Source organism: Malaclemys terrapin, chromosome 6 (assembly GCF_027887155.1).
Source record: "Malaclemys terrapin pileata isolate rMalTer1 chromosome 6, rMalTer1.hap1, whole genome shotgun sequence".
In the NCBI taxonomy this organism is placed as follows: Eukaryota; Metazoa; Chordata; order Testudines; family Emydidae; genus Malaclemys; species Malaclemys terrapin.
Genome location: NC_071510.1, coordinates 132,955,013 through 132,972,165, shown reverse-complemented (window position 1 = coordinate 132,972,165; position 17,153 = coordinate 132,955,013). Strand labels below are relative to the sequence as shown.

At 56.8% G+C, this 17,153-nt stretch overlaps 1 protein-coding gene across 1 annotated transcript; it reads left to right on the top strand.

Annotated features, from left to right (window-relative positions):
- Positions 1 to 9,569: 9,569 nt before the first annotated feature.
- Positions 9,570 to 15,018, top strand: LOC128839004 (killer cell lectin-like receptor subfamily G member 1). Its single transcript, XM_054031606.1, has 6 exons — positions 9,570 to 9,645; positions 10,704 to 10,805; positions 11,887 to 11,973; positions 12,421 to 12,569; positions 13,909 to 14,012; positions 14,691 to 15,018. Exons 1-6 carry the CDS (start codon positions 9,570 to 9,572, stop codon positions 14,890 to 14,892), a joined length of 720 nt encoding a protein of 239 aa, XP_053887581.1. The 3' UTR covers positions 14,893 to 15,018.
- Positions 15,019 to 17,153: the final 2,135 nt, after the last annotated feature.

The window sequence follows — 17,153 nt, the reverse complement described above, 5'->3', positions numbered from 1 at the left end:
AGCGCTCCTTTTGTATCTCGATCATCAAGGGGCCCCACTGGTTGTTTAGCAGGCTTCCTGCTTCTGATGTACTTAAAAAATGTTTTGTTATTACCTTTGGAGTTTTTGGCTAGCCGTTCTTCAAACTCCTCTTTGGCTTTTCTTATTATATTTTTACATTTAATTTGGCAGTTTTTATTCTCCTTTCTATTTGCCTCACTAGGATCTGACTTCCACTTTTTAAAAGATGCCTCTTTATCTCACTGCTTCTTTTACGTGGTTGTTAAGCCACGGTGGCTCTTTTTTAGTTCTTTTACTGTGTTTCTTAATTTGGGGTATACATTGAAGTTGGGCCTCTATTATGGTGTCTTTAAAAAGCACCCACGCAGCTTGCAGGGATTTCACTCTAGTCACTGTACCTTTTAACTTCTGTTTAACTAACCCCCTCATTTTTGCATAGTTCCCCCTTTCTGAAATTAAATGCCACAGTCTTGGGCTGTTGAGATGGTCTTCCCACCACAGGGATGTTGAATGCTATTGTATTCTGGTCACTATTTCCAAGCGGTCCTGGTATAGTTACCTCTTGGACCAGCTCCTGTGCTCCACTCAGGACTAAATCTAGAGTTGCTTCTCCCCTTGTGGGTTCCCGTACCAGCTGCTCCATGAAGCAGTCATTTAAAGTATCGAGAAATTTTGTCTCTGCATTTCGTCCTGAGGTGACATGTTCCCAGTCAATATGGGGATAATTGAAATCCCCCACTATTATTGGGTTCTTAATTTTGATAGCCTCTCTAATCTCCCTGAGCATTTCATCATCACTATCACTGTCCTGGTCAGGTGATTGATAATAGATCCCTAATGTTATATTCTTATTAGAGCATGAAATTTCTATCCATAGAGATTCTATGGAACATGTGGATTCACTTAAGATTTTTACTTCATTTGATTCTACATTTTCTTTCACATATCGTGCCACTCCCCCCCGCACGACCTGTTCTGTCCTTCCGATATATTTTGTATATATTGTGTCCCATTGATTGTCCCATTGATTGTCCTCACTCCACCAGGTTTCTGTGATGCCAATTATACCAATATCCTCCTTTATCACAAGGCACTCTAGTTCACCCATCTTATTATTTAGACTTCTAGCATTTATGTACGAGCACTTTAAAAACTTGTCACTGTTTATTTGTCTGCCCTTTTCTGATGTGTTGGATTATTTTTTATGTGAATGTTTCTTGTCTGATCTGGCCCCTACTTTATCCTCGTCCATCCTCTGCTCCTGACTAGGACCTGGAGATTCTCTATCATTAGACTCTCCCCTAAGAGAAGTCTCTGCCCGATCCCCGTGCTCGTCTGCAGCAGTCGGCTTTCCCCCATCTCCTAGTTTAAAAACTGCTCTACAACCTTTGTAATGTTTAGTGCCAGCAGTCTGGTTCCACTTTGGTTTAGGTGGAGCCCATCTCTCCTGTATAGGCTCCCCCGATCCCAAAAGTTTCCCCAGTTCCTAATGAATGTAAACCCCTCCTCTCTACACCATCGTCTCATCCACGCATTGAGACTCTGAAGCTCTGCCTGCCTACCTGGCCCTGCGCGTGGAACTGGGAGCATTTCTGAGAATGCCACCATAGAGGTCCTGGATTTCAGTCTCTTTCTTTGCCAAACTGTCTGGGGTGTCACTCAGAAGCACAGCACAAGTTTGAAATACAGACAGTATAGAGCCAATACTTATCACTTTAAATACAAAAATGATACATGCATCCAGACAGCATAATCATAACCAGCAAATCATAACCTCCTCATAGACACCGTACTTGACTTTCTTTGTACAATATTTGGTGCCACTATAGGACCTTGTTTGCAATGATGATCTATACAGTCTCAGTTCATGTCAATAATGTCACAGCAAGTCTTTCTCCCCCCAGTCAGTCAGGTAATTTGCATCAACACAGACACTAGCCTGTTTACCAGTTTTCAGATCCTCAACCTTTTCCAATTCCAAGGCTGGACTCTGTCTTAAAGAGATACCATCTGTCACGGAGTCCCCGGGCGATGCTCTGGTACTGCTCCCCACAAAGCCAGTCAGGACTTTGGGGAGCCTCCTCTCCCTCGGAGCAGACTGTCTTCAGGGCAAGAAGTTCACACGGCTTCACCTCCTGGGTCTGACCTCGAAGCATTCAGCATCCCCTTTTCACACCGTGCGCTTCCCGCAGCGAGTCCACATAGGCGGGGTCCTGGGAAAGCCAGAGGGCCCTGCCCCCCAACTCCACAGTCAGACGTGACTCTCAGCCAGCCAGTAAAACAGAGGTTTAGTAGACAACAGGAACACAGCGCAAAACAGAGCTTGTAGATACAGAGAACAAGACCCCTCAGTCAGGTCCATCTTGGGGTGTAGGGAGCCCAGACCCCGGTTCTGGGCCTCTCCCCATTTCCCCAGCCAGCTCTAAACTGAGACCCCCTTCAGCCCCTCCTCTGGGCTTTGTCTCTTTCCCGGGCCAGGAGGCCACCTGATCTCTTTGTTCTCCAACACCTTCAGTTGGCACCTTTGCAGGGGAAGGGCCCAGGCTTTACCTGGGTCAGGCTGACTTCCCCAAGCTTTACTAGCCAACAATGCATCACTCACCAAGCCTGTCCCCTGCCTTCCTCAGTCAGGGCTTTAACCTGATCACCAACTTTAATTTGCTCTAGAGCAGGCCTGCACAACATGCGGCCCGCGTGGGCCCTGACAGTCAGAAGCGCGGCTGCGGGTTCGCCCCCTGCTGGGGCAGGGGGGCCCGACCTCCCCCACCCCTGGGCAGGGGGCGAACCCGTCAGCCGCGCTTCTGACTGTCAGGGCGGTCAGAGCATGGCGCACGGGGCTGAGAGGTCGCCTTCCCCCCGCACACGCGTCTCTGTCTCCCGCTCCTCCTGCCTGGCGTCCAGCGTCCCTTCCGGGGCTGCTGAGGCGGGAAGCGCTGGGCACGAGGCAGAGCCGGTAAATCCAAGCGAGGGGAGAGGCACCCGGCCTGGGCTCGAGCCGCAGCTCATAGGGGCTGGGGTCAGGGGGATGTCCAGCTCAGAGGGGCTGGGCTCGGAGCTGGGGGTCACGGCTGCTGGGGGATGGGGTCTGGGGGTGCTTAGCTCAGAGGGGCTGGGCTCGGAGCTAGGGGTCAGGGCTGGGGGGGCTGGGGTCAGGGGGTGTCAGGCTCAGAGGGGCTGGCGGTCGGGGGGTGTCCGGCTCAGAGGGGCTGAGCTCGGAGCTGGGGGTCACGGCTGCTGGGGGATTGGGTCGGGGGGTGCTTAGCTCAGAGGGGCTGGGCTCGGAGCTAGGGGTCAGGGCTAGGGAGAGCTGGGGGGGAAGGGGTTCGGCGGGGCTGGGTGGTGCTGGGGGGGGGAAGGGGGGCCTGTTTCAGCACAGCCGGGGGGTTTCGACCCTCAGCTATTTTCTTTGGAGTAATATGGCCCTCGCCGCTTTATGAGCTGTGCAGGCCTGATCTAGAGAAACATTTCCCTGAGCCCTATCTAATGCCCGATTCACTTCTGAGATCCCAGACACACACTCGGAAATTTCTTCCACATATGCACTGCTTCTTTGCACAGACAAACAGCCATCTTCCTCAGACAGACATTTGGAGAAACCCTCCATAGGCAAATCCTTGCCCCTGGTAGACACAGGTTCAGGATTATTTCTTTCCTGTGACTGACTTATGTCAACCGGACTGAACAAAGCTTTAATCTCCTCCCCAATGAAAGGATCCGTAGGCAATAGCTTCCTTACCCCAGCTATAACTTCATGCTGAGCACCGTTCCATTCACGATGGAGTCTGGCTAAAGGCACACGGACAGTAAACTCATAGAGCAGGGGTTGGCAATCTACAGCACTCAGCCGCTCTAGGGTTCCGGCTGCTGCCCCGTTGCCAGCTGGGATCCCGGCCGCCTGCCCCACTCAGCGCCCGCTGCCGGCCTGGGGACCCCCCAAGGAACCCCAGGCTGGCAGCGGGCTGAGCAGGCCGGCAGCTGAGACCCCGGCTGGCAGGAGCCAGTGGCCGGCCCCTTGCCAGTCGGGGTCCCAGCCACCGGCCCCGCTCAGCCTCCTGCAGACCTGGGTGAGCAGAACCCCAGGCTGGTAGCGGGGCCGGCGGCCAGGATCCCAGCTGGCAGGAGCTGGCGGCCAGAACCCAGACCGGTAGCGGGCTGAATGGCTCAGCCCACTGCTGGTCTGGGGTCCCAGCCACTGGCCCCGCTCAGCCCGCTCAGCCCAGACTGGCAGTGGGCTGAGCAGGGTCTGGGATCCTTGTCTGGGGTTCCAGCCACCAGCCCTGCTCAGCCCACTGCCGGTCAGGGGTTCCATTCACTCAGCCGGTAGCGGGCTGAGCGGGGCCAGTGGCTGGGACCCCAGACAAGGATCCCAGGCAAGGATCACACTAAATTGATAAGATCTGCATTTTAATTTGATTTTAAATGAAGCTTCTTAAATATTTTAAAAACCTTATTTACTTTAAATACAACAATAGTTTATTTATATAATATAGACATAGAGAGAGACCTTCTACAAAAGTTAAAATGTATTACTGGCGCAGGAAACCTTAAATGACAGTGAACTTGGCACACCACTTCTGAAAGGTTGCCGACCCCTGTCATGGAAGATTACAACATTCACACTCTGATTTGGTAAATAATCTTCCTCTTTGACAAGATCTGCTTTAACCAGAGTGATGTTAGAAGCTGTAATTTCCCCTAAACCGCTTTTGCCATTGACTTTTACATTCTCTGCGCAAGTTATGGGGTTACCTTCACCCGAGCTCACAGCAGAAGCATTTACATAAAAGGTGGCAGTGTTGGGGTAAACTTGGTTACACACAGACAACTGCTTAGAGTCAGACACCAACATGGTTACAAACTGGATAGATTCTATCCCCATCTTTGCTGTTGAGAGGAGCTGGTTTTTCAGGATGATACGGTTCCTGTTCCTTTATTCCAGGGGTCGGCAGCCTTTGGCACCCAGCCCGTCAGGGTAAAGCCACTAGCGGGCTGGGCCAGTTTGTTTATCTGGAGCATCCGCAGGAAGGGAGCCCCGCAGCTCCCACTGGCCGCAGTTCGCCGTTCCCGGCCAATGGGAGCTGCGGGAAGCGGAGCAGGCCGAGGGACATGCTAGCCACTGCTTCCCACAGCTCCCATTGTCCAGGAACGGCAAACCACGGCCAGTGGGAGCTGCGGGGCTCCGTGCCGATGGATGCTCCAGATAAACAAACCGGCCCGCCAGCGGCTACACCCTGACGGGCTGGATGCGAAAGGTTGCCGACCCCTGCTTTATTCTCTTGAGTTGGAGCTTAAGTCTGTCCACGTTTGCCTTCGCTTCTAGTTCCTGCAGTCGAATATCGGCCATTGGTTCACGTTCCAAACACAGGCGCTCTCAGCAGCTTCTCCTTCCGCATCAGCTGGTTTTTGCTTTTGTTCCAGTTCTAGGTGCTGGTTTCTCACTGCGAGCATTCGCTGGGTCTGCTTCCTTATCACTGGCTATTAACAGATTTTTCAGTTCCTGCTCTGGAGTCTTTTGCTTAAGACAACCCTGTGTGTGAGCACAATTCTTCTAGGCTTTTTCTGTCAGGATCTTAATCATGGGTCACTCACAGTAACTGATTTTTAACCCTTAAACTCTCCAATATCAAAATGAAATGTTGACAAGTGTGTGGTTCTGATCCCAAAACCCAATTCACCTGTGATAATGTGCATCCAAGCACGACTGTGCCACTGTGACAAGGGTCCTAGTGGGGAGACAGCTATGGTCACTCAATTAAGGTGAACTGCAAAGAATGGGGCAGACAGTCCCCAAAACTGGTGGATATTCCAATACTTAGATTCACCAACCAGCACAAAACAGCTTCTTTATTATCTTACTGGTTACTCAGAACTCCAAACAACACAGTTCCCTTAAAGTGATCCAGCCTCAGGCCCCCATCCAGGTACCCACGTGGAATATCATGAAAATTTCTGTAAATCTTATTTCATCATATAAAAGAACAGGTTCTACCAATCCCAAAGGATCGGACACATCACCTCCCAGGTTAATGAATGGTTCAGATCTTGCCCAAATACACGCTTCAGCCAATTCTTATTAACTAAACTAAATGTATTAAAAAACAAAAGAGAGAGTCTGGTTAAAAGATCTATACACCTACAGACATGAGTTCAATCCATTGAGGTGCAGGTTCACAGCAGAGATGGGGAGCTGTGTAGTTGCAAAGAGTTCCTTTAGAACTCAGTTCATAGGTCATAGTTCAATGTCCGAATCTCACACTCAGGGCGGACCAGCATCACTGGGACCTCAGTCTTGTGACTCAAACTTCCCCTGATGAAGCCTAAGCAGATCTGAGATGACAGAATTTTATACAGTTTCATGTCCTCTTTGACATGTTGGGATTTCCTCGGGGAGCAAAAGGTCATTAGGATGACTTTGAAGGAGGTCCATCGCCGGTACTTAGCTATACAAATTAACATACGGCCATTTGCTTTTTCCTCCACCATTCACAGTACATTTCAAAGAGAGATGAATACTGAGAAAGCCTGTGTTTACAATTCATTTAAATGCTAGGATCTTCTTTTGACCTCTCAATGATCAGAATACAGCAGAGACAGGGACTGTTGGTTACATTGTCGACCCCACTCATACATATGTAAATACACAAAAACACAAACATTATCTCCCACATGCCTTCTGTGGGTTATTTATTTTGCAGGATGTTTAATCCTTTCTAGCCATGTGTCACAGACTGACGGATAGGGGGACAGATAGATTTGGGGACAAACGAACAAACGGATGGATACAGGAACAGATAGATATGGGAATGGACAGATGGTGGAGAGTGAGGGAGAGATGGATGGATATATATGGGGATGGCACAATGGATTGATAGCTAGATACCTGGGAGGTTGGATAGATCTGGGGATGAATGGGTGGTTGGATAGGAGATAAACAGATAGGGGGTGGATGGATAGAAATGGGGATTGGCAGCTGGTGGAGCAAGAGCTGGATGGAAATGGGGGGATGGATAGCTGTGGGGATGGGTGAATGAACCGATAGCTGTATCTGGGGGGGATGGATAGCTGTGGGGATGGGTGAATGAACCGATAGCTGTATCTGGGGGGATGGATAGCTGGGGGGATGGGTGAATGAACCGATAGCTGTATCTGGGGGGATGGATAGCTGTGGGGATGGGTGAATGAACCGATAGCTGTATCTGGGGGGGATGGATAGCTGGGGGGATGGGTGAATGAACCGATAGCTGTATCTGGGGGGGATGGATAGCTGTGGGGATGGGTGAATGAACCGATAGCTGTATCTGGGGGGATGGATAGCTGGGGGGATGGAGAGGTGGCTGGCTAGATTGATTGATAGATGTACGCGGGGAAATGGATGGATGTAGGGATGGCTGGGTGGAGAGGGAGGTGGGTGTATATGGGGATGGATGATAAAGTGGAGAGAGAGGAGGGATCAGGCGGTCTCTAGGGCTACAACCATTTCCCTTCTCCGAAGCAAGCTCTGGGTTGAGTGATGGAAGGCAGTGGGTCTCTGCAATACGTTCCTGGCCCACCGCAGAGGGGGCTCAGAGAAGGGGGCAGGAGGGACTTGGGTACAAGGAAGGCAGAATGAGCCAAGCCTGTCCTGCCTGGCGAAAGGGCATGCACAGGTTGGGACAAGGATTCCCCAGGGCAGGGGGGATTGAGTGTAATCCCTGGGGGGGACAGGGAGCTAGCGGGCTTTTTCTGCTGATCCAGCACCTAACACTGGGGGACGGTGGTCCATGATGGGTCCTCTATACAGATAATAATAGATGGGGAGCGGGTGGGAGATTGGGAACGGAGACACAAGGTAACTGTCCGACCAGTGAGATGGACACAGCCGGGATTGTCCCCAGGGGGTGGGTGGGAGCCAAATCACCGGGGAATTCGAAAGCAGACTGCCCCAAGCTCTAGGAAGGGCACAGTCAGACCCGGCAAAGGGACAGACGAACCAGACAAGCGCTCAGAGGGGTTGTGTGTATTATTCTAGGCAGGGGGCTCGGTGCCACTGCAGGCCCTGGGGAGGCTGGCGACACGGGGCATCTGTCGCCCTCGGCCAAGTGGCCCGACAGGCCCTTTCTGAACAGAGCATCCTGGGGGGCGGAGGGCAGGGCTGTAGCTGGGCCCCGCACCGGCCCAGTGCGGGAACTGGCCCCTCCCTCAGGCCAGAAGCTCCCCCGCCAGGCCCAGGGCTGTAGCTGAAGGGTGGCCATATTTCCCAAAGGGAAAACAGGACACTGCACAGGGCTGTCTCGAGCCGGTCACCCAAGCCCTATCCCCCCTCGCCCCCACACGGGGTCACTGCTCACCCGAGCCCTGCCCGCCCCCTGCCCAAGCCCTGTCCCCCCTCCTGCGTGGGGCTGGCATTGCCACTCGCCCCCCTGTACATTCCTCTGCACCCCCCTTTTTTAACAAAAGGGGGCATTTGTCCCCTTTGCTCTTGCCAACTGATCAAATACCCACTTCTGCCAAAACATTTGGGACGGCCAGGACAGGGCTTAAAAAAGAGACTGTCCCGGCCAAAACGGGATGTATGATCACCCTCTGTAGCTGGCCCCCCACAGGCCCGGCGTGGGGGGGAGGGGTCATGACTGGAGCTGGCCCCACATAGGCTTGAGGGGGGTCAGGGCTGTAGCTGGGGCCTGGGGGCAGGGGGGTCAGGGCTGTAGCTGGGCCCCACACAGGACGGGGGCGGGGGGGTTGTTTACACAGCGTTTCCCTGGGGGTGGCAGTTGCAGTCACGCTCCCTCTGCGCTGGGCCCCGGTGTCTAGTTCCCGGCACCTCAGACACGACAGCCTCAGCCATTGTTCCAGCCACAGGTCACGGGCCACCGAGCAGCAGAGAGACGCTGGACCACAGAGAGACAGCTGGGCTGGGCCCTTTGGGACCTGCCTGTGGGGGCAGGGCCGAGCCGGGGCTGGTTCGCCAGGGCTGAGCCGGGCACAGGGCCCCGATGGGCAGGGCGGCAGCCAGCTCGCTGCTCACGTTCTCCTGCCCTGCCCCGGTTCCCCTCAGTCCCAGGCACGTCGAGGGGCCCCTGATCATGAGGCCTGTGGCAGTGGTGGCCGGGGGCAGGAAGGCCGCCCACGACACATCTGTCTGTCCTCGCAGGGCCGCTGTCATGTGCTCCATGCATGAGCCACCAGCCATGACAGGGGGAAGCCAGGGCCCGGCGGGCGTGTACTGCATCACAGAGCAGCCAGGCACCGGCAAGGGGGGCTCTGGAGCCTTCGGGGCAGCTCTGTGTGGGGCTGGACCCATGGCCGTGCCCGGGCAGAGCAGCTGGAGCCCGGCCTGGCCAGCCTAGCCGGTACCTGGTGCCCTGTGCCCGGGCTCTGCTGGGTGTCCCTGTCTCCCCGCTGGGCAGGCCTCAGCAGGGACTGCCCCCCGGGAGAGCTGCTAGGGCTGTGCCGAGCCGGCTGCCGCCCCCGCGCGCACTCGCCCGCCCAGCTGGCGTCTCTGGGGACGGAAACGGGCAGTGACACTTTCCATTTCACGCCACACCAGGCTGCGCGGGGGCGGGGGTGTTGCCGTCCCAGTAGCAGGGAGCATGGCTGGAGCCCAAGGGATGGCAGAGGGGGTCGTGTACGCCGACATCTACTTCCCCCCACCAGCCCCGACCGCAGGTAACGGACCCCCCCACAGGGCTAGGCCTGCGAGAAAGGTGCTAGCGGCTTGGGGAGGGGACAGGGCGGAACTGGGGGCATCATTAAAGCTGGGGTCACAGCTAAGGGACCCTCACTCCAGAGACACAAGGACACATGCCCGGACACGCACACACAGCCCCCCTGCCTGTGAGACCTGCTGCTCTCAGGACGTCCCGGAGCAGGGGACAAGGCGCTGGGGATCCGACATCTATTCCCAGCTCTGTGGCCCCGGGCGAGCTCCGGCCCCTCTCCCCGTGCTGCAGTGGGGGGGATGCTGAAGTGCTTCTCCCAGGGCCGGGGCGCTGATGTCTGTGATGCTGTGAGCCCCTGGCTGGGCAGCCAGAGACAGGGAACGGGCAGAACACCTTATATCAGAGACTCAACCAACGGGGACTCCCTGACAGGGCAGGCTGAGCTGGCAACCCTCCCCCAGCCTGACCCCGCCACACTGAGCCCCCTAGAGAGCCCCCCCCTCCCCCAGCAATCTGTGTGCTGGGACCCAGGGGGACCCCACCATGCTGAGTCCCCCCCCCCAGGGATCTCCCCCCCAGCAATCTGTGTGCTGGGACCCAGGGGGACCCCACCATGCTGAGTGTCCCCCCCCAGGGATCTCCCCCCTCAGCAATCCGTGTGCTGGGACCCAGGGGGACCCCACCATGCTGAGTGTCCCCCCCCAGGGATCTCCCCCCCAGCAATCCGTGTGCTGGGACCCAGGGGGACCCCACCATGCTGAGTGTCCCCCACAGGGATCTCCCCCCCAGCAATCTGTGTGCTGGGACCCAGGGGGACCCCACCATGCTGAGTGTCCCCCCCCAGGGATCTCCCTCCCCCAGCAATCTGTGTGCTGGGACCCAGGGGGACCCCACCATGCTGAGTCCCCCCCCCCCAGGGATCTCCCCCCCAGCAATCTGTGTGCTGGGACCCAGGGGGACCCCACCATGTTGAGGCCTCCCGAAAGCGCCTCTAGCTGTTACTGGGGGACCCTGCTGTGCTGAGCCTCCCCCAGCGCTGACCCACACGGACTCTCTCTCCGTCAGCCCTGCAGCGGCTCCCCTCGGCATCCTGGCGGCAGGTGGCTCTCGGCCTGGCTCTCCTGTGCATCCCGCTCCTGGCCGCGCTGCTCGGCCTGGGCCTGCACCGTGAGTATGGGCAGCGGCCGGTCACTGCAGCACCCGGGGGGGCAGGATCCTGCCCGGAGCTGGGTGCTGGGGTGGGAGCTGTGCAAAGGTTCCCAGAGGACGAGCCCGGGGCACGTAGCCACAAAGCAGCTGCATGGCATAGCCAGCTTCTGGCCTCCTCCCTCAGCCCCTCGAGAGGGGGAGCGGCAGCCTCCCCTCTTGCCCCCGCCCCCCCAGCACGTCTAGGGGGCGCGCTCACCAGCTGCTGCCTGGGCTGCAGGGTGGCAGATGAAATTCAATACGACAAATGCAAAGTCTTGCCCAGAGAAAGGAGTCACTCGAACCCCTCCGCCAATCCTGCTCAGCGCACCGCGGCGCCTGCAAAACATCCGGCTGCGAAAGGCCCCGGCTGGAGAACAGACTAGAGAATTCTCCAGTGCCATCGTACAGCTCACTGGGCCGCCCGCGAGCCCCTGGGATGCTGGGCACGGCGCGGTCAGAGACTAGCAATAAAGACCAGTCATCACCTGGCGAGATTGCCCTGAGAAGAGGCTGAAAGGCTGAGCCGGTGCGGGTTAGGGAGGAGAGGCCTGAGAGGGACAAAGGGGCCCAGAATAACCCACCGGGTAGGGACGGGACACTGGGATCTTCTCTTCTGCCTGGCTTATAACACAGGGACAAGGGCCCAGCCGGGGAGTCAGAGGCAACAAACCTGAAACAGAGACAAGGAACCACCTTGGACGTGCTCCTGGGGAACTCTCTGCCCCATGACACACTGAGCCCAAAAGCTCAGAAGGAACCAAATGAGGATTAAACATTGCGTGGCTAACGAGGGCATCCAGCGCTCCAGCAGAGAGGAGACAAGAGCTTTGAGATGGGATGTAATCCCTGTGACCTCAGGGCCTGAGCCAAGCCCCTAACTGGCAGGGTGGGGGAATTTCCCCCATGGGCTGGTTATTCCACAGCTGGCCATGCAGCGGTTCCCTGTCCTGTCCTCTGATGCAGCTGGCACTGGGCAGTGCCAGAGCCAGGAGGCCAGGCTAGAGGGGCCCCTGGGCTGAGCCAGGCTGGCAGTTCCTGTGTTCATAGTCTGCAACTTTAGGGCAAGTGGGGAGCTGTGCCCCGAAGCTGAAGAGCATGGAGGAGAGCCTCGAACACAGGCTGCAGCAGCAGGAGAGGTTCCTGGCAGGTACGTGAGTGGGGCAGGGTCCTGGGAAAGGCTTGGGGAGGGTCTCGCTGCCCCCCAGAGTCAGCCCGGCTCCCAGCCCTGTAGGACTGAGCAGCCCAGAGTCCTTCCCCATGGGCTGTTGGCACCCACAATCTAGGCCTCGTGTCTAGCACTCCAGCACACTCCCCCCCAGCTCTGCCCTGACTGCCCATCACCTCCTGGGCTGGAAGCAGCACCAAGCCCTCAACAGCCTGGGAGCCAGAGCGCTGGGAGACCCCCCTGGCTCATCCCAGGACCCCCGATCCGCTGTGGGATCCTGGGGTGGGCCCCGCCATGGCCGAGGCAGAGCAGTACGCACCCCAGGGCTGGGGCAGAGACACAGGTCTGGAGCTGCCTCCTGCTCTGACTGGCCCTGCCGTAGCGTGGGCTGGGCTCCCTGGTTTTCTCAGCTGCCCTCTCTCCGTACAGGGCGGTGCCAGTTCTGCCCATCCGGCTGGCTCGGGGACACGGGGAAGTGCTATTACTTTTCTTCAGCCAAGAGGGACTGGGCCAAGAGCAAAGAGGATTGCTGCTCCCGTGGTGCCCAGCTCGTCACCATCAGAGCCAACGCCACGCTGGTGAGTGCTCGGCGCGAGGGCCAGGACAGCTGCACCGTAGGGCCATGGACTGGGGCGCTGCCCAAACCTGCTCCTGGCCCTGCACCCAGCCACCCTCCCCTCCCCGGCCATGGTGCTGAATGCCTGGAGGCGCTGGCAAAGGGAGTACAGCCCCTGCCCCACACTTTCCGGGGCAAGGCCTAGTGCAGGGAGGAGGGATCTGGCACTGGGCTGGTGGGTTCTTGGCAGTTTTCATTGGTCACCCCGGCACAGAGGATTTTGCCATTGCCAGTGCAATTCCAGCAGGTAGACAGAGGGGGCGTCCTTCCCGCGCGGGGTGATGGGAGATCTCCAGGGAACAGAGATCAGAGCTGTCTCAGCAGGAGGCGCTCTCCCTGCACAGTCAGGGCTGGCCCCAGTGCAGTGTTAGGGGTGCTGCGCTGCAGGGAGCAGCGGGGCTCAGCAGGAGGCGCTCTCCCTGCACAGTCAGGGCTGCGCTGGGGGTGCTGCGCTGCAGGGAGCGTGGGGGGTGGGCAGGCACTCACACGTTCCCAGAATACGGGACATTCCCGTACTTCTGGGGATGGCGTGACCCCGCCCCTGCCGGTGTGACCTCCTCTGCATGGTGCGTGCGGGATCACGCCACACGGTGACCCCATTTTCAAGAGCGTGCTGCCCCCACTCCCGCTGGCCTGACCTCGCACACAGTGTGTATGCAAGATCACGTCAGTGGGGGCGAAGCGCCGCACTGTTCAAAACGGCACCTCCTCCCCCTCCCCCTCCATCTGATACTGGGCAAACCCACGTCCGGTTCTGTCCCAGCCCTGGCCAGGAGACAGCGCAGCCCAAAAGAGGCATGTCGGTATAAACCGGGCGAGTGGGCTCCCTGCGTGGGGCGCTCCGAGGAGGGTGCTGGCCCGTGGGAGTCACTGCTGGCCCAGCAAAGCGCCAGGGCGCGGTGCTGCTAGAGGTGCCGTTCAGACATACAGTCGAGGCACCGACGGCTGGGCCCGGTGCAGGCGGCGTGAGACGCACAGAGTGGCGCTGGGTATTTGCCCAAACCCCATTGTTGCCAGTAGCTTAGTAACAATGGTGGCTCCTGGCAGCAGGGCCGGTGTCCTTCCCTGCAGACAGAGCCCTGCTGGGTTTGGGCCCAAGACCCACGACCACGGCTGCTCGGCCCACACCTCGCGCCAGTGAGAGCGAGCTGCCCCTGGGACTGCGCTTGTCTGCTCGTCCACACTGCTCTGCCCACAGCTGCTTGGGCTGCTTAGTGCAGCGTGTGCGCACACATGTGTGAGTATGTGCACGCGTGTGACACGGAGCTAGGGCTCACACTCACCGGCTCCTTGTGCGGCAGGCCTTCCTGCAGCGCGTGTCCAAGAGCAACACGTTCCACATTGGGCTGAAGAAGGAACATGCCGGGCGTGACTGGAAGTGGGTGGACGGCTCCGCACTGAACGGGTAAGCCCCCCGCCTTGGCCCCTGGGCTCTCCTCTACCAGGGCTGCCGAGAACTGCCCACTGGGCTGCTGGGACGCTCTCACGTGGTCCTGCGGCTCCGGAGAGCTGAAGACAATACAGGCAGAGGAGCTGCCCACAGCCAGCTCTCCCCAGCTCCCCCACCCTCCCTGCCTGTTACACAGGCTGCACAGAGATCTCCCCCACACACCCCCTCCGTGCTCAGGGAGGGGCCCCAAGCACGGGTTCCAACAGGCTGTAGCTGATCCCTGGGGGCTCCCCTCACATCCTGTCCTGCCTGAACTGCGCTAACATGGTGGATTTGATTGCACCCCCACATGCCCCCAACCTACAGCTGGCACCAGGAGCGGCAGTGCCTGCCTTGCCCATGGCCTCAGCCAGGCAGCGGCAGAGCCAGGAGACCAGACTAGATGGGCCCTTGGGCTCAGGGGTCTCATGACCAAGCGTGCTCCCAGGGAGAATCCCCTCGAATACGCTGCTGGTTCCTGGGGGCCCTGAGCTGCAGTTTGCACCTGGTTTCTGGGGCCCCAGCCCGGCTCTGTCAGAGCCCCTGTGGGGTGGAGGGTTGGGTGTTGCCCCCAGGGATCTCCATGAAGGAGGCCCCAGGACACGTCCTGACGGAGCAGTCGCTGACGCTGCCTGTTGTGTTCTCTCTGCCCAGGCTCTTCCCAGTGACGCGCTCCACCGCCTCCTACCTGGCTTGTGGGAGGGTGTCGGGCCGTGGGCTGTCGGACGGGTCGTGCACAGACCCCTGCCGCTGGATCTGTGAGCAGAGTGCCCTCACCTTGCAGTGGGGCCACGGCTCTGCCCCTCCCACTTTCCTGTGGGGGAACACGACCTACACCTGCATCGATCCCCAGTGAGAGCGGCCGAGGAACCAGCCCCGGGACCCTGCACCTGGTGACCTGCTCCCCTCTACTCCCAGTCCTCCTCCTCCCCTCCCAGGACCCCGGTGACCCATACACCCTGTGACGGTGCTGCCCGTGGGAGCCAGCTGAGGTCACTCAATCAGGGTGAACTGCAAACAAAACGGGGCAGACAAACCCCAAACACTGGTGGATATTCCAATACTTAGATTTACCAACCAGCACAAAACAGCCTCTGTGTTACCTCACTGGTTACTCAGACGTCCAAACAAGGCAATTCCCTTAAAGTGCCCAGCCTCAAGCCTCCGTCCAGACACACCTGTCAGATATGATGATGATTACTGAAAATCTTCTCTCATCATATAAAAGAAAAGGTTCTTCCGATCCCAAAGGATCAGCCACACACCCAGGTTCAATTATAACTTAGATCTTACCCAAAATACACGCTATAGCCAATTCTTATTAACTAAGCTAAAATTTATTAAAAAAAGAAAAGAGAGAGAGTGTTGGTTAAAAGATCAATATATAGACAGACTTGAATTCAATTCTTGAGGTTCAGATGCATAGCAGAGGTGAGCTTGTAGTTTTCATAGATTCTAAGACTGGAAGGGACATCGAGAGGTCATCGAGTCCAGTCCCCTGCCCGCATGGCAGGACCAAATACTGTCTAGACCATCCCTGATAGACATTTATCTAACCTACTCTTAAATATCTCCAGAGACGGAGATTCCACAACCTCCCTAGGCAATTTATTCCAGTGTTTAACCACCCTGACAGTTAGGAACTTTTTCCTAATGTCCAATCTAGACCTCCCTTGCTGCAGTTTAAACCCATTGCTTCTGGTTCTAGCCTTAGAGGCTAAGGTGAACAAGTTTTCTCCCTCCTCATGACACCCTTTTAGATACCCGAAAACTGCTATCATGTCCCCTCTCAGTCTTCTCTTTTCCAAACTAAACAAACCCAGTTCTTTCAGCCTTCCTTCATAGGTCATGTTCTCTAGACCTTTAATCATTCTTGTTGCTCTTCTCTGGACCCTCTCCAATTTCCTCCATATCTTTTTTAAAATGCGGTGCCCAGAACTGGACACAATACTCCAGCTGAGGCCTAACCAGTGCAGAGTAGAGCGGAAGAATGACTTCTTGTGTCTTGCTCACAACACACCTGTTAATACATCCCAGAATCATGTTTGCTTTTTTTGCAACAGCATCACACTGTTGACTCATATTTAGCTTGTGGTCCACTATAACCCCTAGATCCCTTTCTGCCGTACTCCTTCCTAGACAGTCTCTTCCCATTCTGTATGTGTGAAACTGATTTTTTCTTCCTAAGTGGAGCACTTTGCATTTGTCTTTGTTAAACTTCATCCTGTTTAACTCAGACCATTTCTCCAATTTGTCCAGATCATTTTGAATTATGACCCTGTCCTCCAAAGCAGTTGCAATCCCTCCCAGTTTGGTATCATCCGCAAACTTAATAAGCGTACTTTCTATGCCAATATCTAAGTCGTTGATGAAGATATTGAACAGAGCCGGTCCCAAAACAGACCCCTGCGGAACCCCACTCGTTACGCCTTTCCAGCAGGATTGGGAACCATTAATAACAACTCTCTGAGTACGGTTATCCAGCCAGTTATGCACCCACCTTATAGTAGCCCCATCTAAATTGTATTTGCCTAGTTTATCGATAAGAATATCATGCGAGACCGTTGGCAAAAGTCCTTTTAGAAATAGTCCATAGGTTATAGTCCAACGTCCATATTCAGGGTGACTCCAGTCAGTGACACACGCCCCACCACCCCCTCAGGAGCCTGCTGCACTGTCTCCCCTCCCCAGACTGCCCCCCACCAGGAAGCCTGACCCCCCTAAACTCCTGCCTCCCCAAGTCCCCAGCTGCCCAGGACATGCCCTGCAGCGTGCACTGTGCCGCACACAGCCCATGCCAGTGCTGGCTGTGTGTGATCCCGGGCTGGAGCGCAGGGCAAGGCCGGGCACGGCGCGGCATCGACACACGAACAGCAGCAGCGCCTGGCACATCCCGGCCTTCGCCCAGTTGTGCAGAAGCTGCCCAGGCTCCAGCTGGCCCAGACAGCAGCTGCCGCCCGCCCCGGGGTCTGGGCTCCCATGAGCCCGTCAGGCCCATGCTCCACTCCACCCTGCGGCCCCAGGAACGGCCCAGGCCCTAACCGTCAGAGCAATTACCGGGTCAACCCCCCGCTCCGTCAGAGCCAGAGTGTCGCTCTCTGGCCCCCGACAGCTGCA